Source organism: Acanthamoeba castellanii (genome assembly GCF_000313135.1).
Source record: "Acanthamoeba castellanii str. Neff unplaced genomic scaffold scf7180000084566, whole genome shotgun sequence".
NCBI classification, from domain to species: Eukaryota; Discosea; order Longamoebia; family Acanthamoebidae; genus Acanthamoeba; species Acanthamoeba castellanii.
The window spans coordinates 28,531-30,804 of NW_004457302.1; the positions used below are offsets into that span (position 1 = coordinate 28,531).

At 52.2% G+C, this 2,274-nt stretch overlaps 2 protein-coding genes across 2 annotated transcripts in view; both read left to right on the top strand.

Annotated features, from left to right (window-relative positions):
• Positions 1 to 204, top strand: part of ACA1_330090 (Kinesin motor domain containing protein) — a gene marked incomplete at both ends in the record, with an annotated part of 1,079 nt that extends 875 nt beyond the window's left edge. The window contains one exon of the mRNA XM_004334430.1: positions 35 to 204. Within this exon, the coding sequence (XP_004334478.1) occupies positions 35 to 204 (170 nt within the window). The remainder of the gene's footprint in view (positions 1 to 34) is intronic.
• Positions 205 to 671: 467 nt separating this feature from the next.
• On the top strand, positions 672 to 1,444 carry ACA1_330100 (universal stress domain containing protein; the record flags this gene model as incomplete). The annotated part of the gene is made up of 4 exons (XM_004334431.1): positions 672 to 793; positions 950 to 1,001; positions 1,075 to 1,193; positions 1,267 to 1,444. The coding sequence occupies 4 exons, from the start codon at positions 672 to 674 to the stop codon at positions 1,442 to 1,444; spliced, it is 471 nt and encodes a 156-aa protein (XP_004334479.1).
• Positions 1,445 to 2,274: the final 830 nt, after the last annotated feature.

Here is a 2,274-nt window from a genome sequence, read left to right on the forward strand (position 1 = left end):
AGAAGGAAGTGAACAGGAGGGAGGAAGTACGTAGTCCTCGACGATGTGGGCCATGCCAATGTGAGCGTGGATGGGGAGAAGGAAGCCAAGGGCAAGATCGACGGGGAGGACCACACTCGAGGGGGCCACAAGGGCGATGGGGATGAGGGTCACCAAGCCGATCGATGTGTAGTGGTAGAGGCGGTGCTTGCCGGCACCTTTTAGAGACAAAGGGAAATTCTCCCCCTCAGCATCGAAGGGTCGATTAAAGCTAAAAATTGGAGCGATTACGCACCAGTGGCGGGAAGAACGGTATCGAGCACCGAGGACTCAGTGGAGGTGGCATAGAGACGACGGGCGGCTCCTCGCGAGGCACCAGCGGCGGAAGGAGCAGCACGAGCGGAGAACAAAGCAGTAGCGCGCCTCATGTTCGTATTTCTATTCTTCCGATCGAACCAAAATCGTAGATGATGTTTGAATCAACAACGCCGAGAAAAGCAGGGAAACACGACACTGCACGAATTTCTTAGCAATCAACTATTGTGCGCGAAATGTGCAACATTGGTAAAAGTGCCTAGGATTTCGTCAAGAATCGCGCTAATTCCAAGAGTTGGCACTCGGTCGCGGCAGTTTGAGCTTTGGAGCAAAGGCACAAACGGCAAGGCTAACAGCTCCAAGATTACCACACGAAGATGAAGTACATGGTTGCAGTTGATGGGTCTAGCAGCGCGATGCATGCGTTCTGGTGGGTGCTGCATCATGCCACGCCTGAAGATTACGTCTACCTCATCCACATCTACAAAGTCGAAGGTTGGTACCTCCACGCACCAGTAATCACATTGCACTACTGCACTTGGTGGTGGTTGGGGGGGGGGTGGACGCATGGACCTAACGCCACCGCAGTGCACTCCTTAGCTGTGACGTTTGTGGAGTCTGATTACCGGACTCTGGTCGGCGGACACCTGCGCAGGAATGGAGAAGCACTTCTCAAACGACTATCACGCAAGCTCAAGAACAGAAATGTACGTAGCCAGCGTCAACATCGTGAAGAGGGTGTGGCGCTCAGCATTCTCTCTCTCTCGTTTGTGGCTCCAGATTCCACGCACGATGCTCTTAGGCGAAGGAGAAGCAAAGCAAAAGATACCAAAGAAGGTGGAGAAGCTGGGAGTTGATATGATTGTAATGGGCCGACGTGGAATGAACAAAGCAAAGAGGTACACTTGCTGCTCTCCTTCCTGCATGGTCACGTGCTGACTGCAGCTTCTTCTGCTGGCTGGGCGCGTGCAGGTTGTATGTTGGTAGCGTCAGCCAGTATGTGGTTGAGCACGCCCCATGTGCCGTTTGTGTGGTGAAGGAGGAGGTCGCCAAGCCGAAGCGTACAGAGCAGGCAGGCTCGCGAAGGACTTTGATGGAGACCCAAACTGAGCTGGGGAAGAACCATTCAAACGAAGAGCCAACCCCGTGAAATGGACAGCTTCATAAAAAGCCACCAACGTGCAAATATTTCAATATTTATTTTTATGGTTGTGGTAAATGCTTGCTATCTACAATGATCTCTGGTGCTAGTGCGATTCGCGGGAGCTTCGAACACATCGCTTGTAGTACGGGAATGGGGAGACCGTTTGCCTTCAGGGAGGCAAATCTCCTCTTCTGGTAGTCGATGTGGGCATACTTGCGCGCCACGTAGGCAGAAGGGTCGTCATAGCCCCAGCGTAGTGCGAACGTGGAGAATAGGCTCATGATCGATGAGAGATGGAAAGATCCCGTATGATATACGGGAAGATGGGCACACGGGATTTGAAGAAGCTACGAAGGCTGCAGGATGCTGTGGCGTAATTGCTTTGGGATGGAACCTCTTCTTGACGTCCTGTCAGGCTCTTTCCAGAAGCGGGTAGTCGTTTTGTTGAGCGGTGTGCTCTTGTGTGTGAAACAGACAACTGTAATTAGGTCAGGATCACACGTCTGCCCCTACAAGCAATTATTATTTCGTGAAGTTTTGGCCGAAGGACAGCCACGTTGATGGAGGCACAAACCGAGAGGATGATGATTCAATCAAATGAAGAAACAACTCCAGGCACCCCGCCAACGCTGCCTGTTATTGACATCAGCCCATTTGTCGATGCCGAAAAGATGAAGGATGTGGAAGCGAGGAAGCAAGTAGCACAGCAGATTCATCATGCCTGTGCTGAGGTAGGATTCTTCTACATCACCAACCACGGTGTTGCGCCGGAGCTGGTGGAAGGCGTGCTGAGCATGGCGAGAGAGTTCTTTGGCCAACCAGTCGAGGAAAAGGAG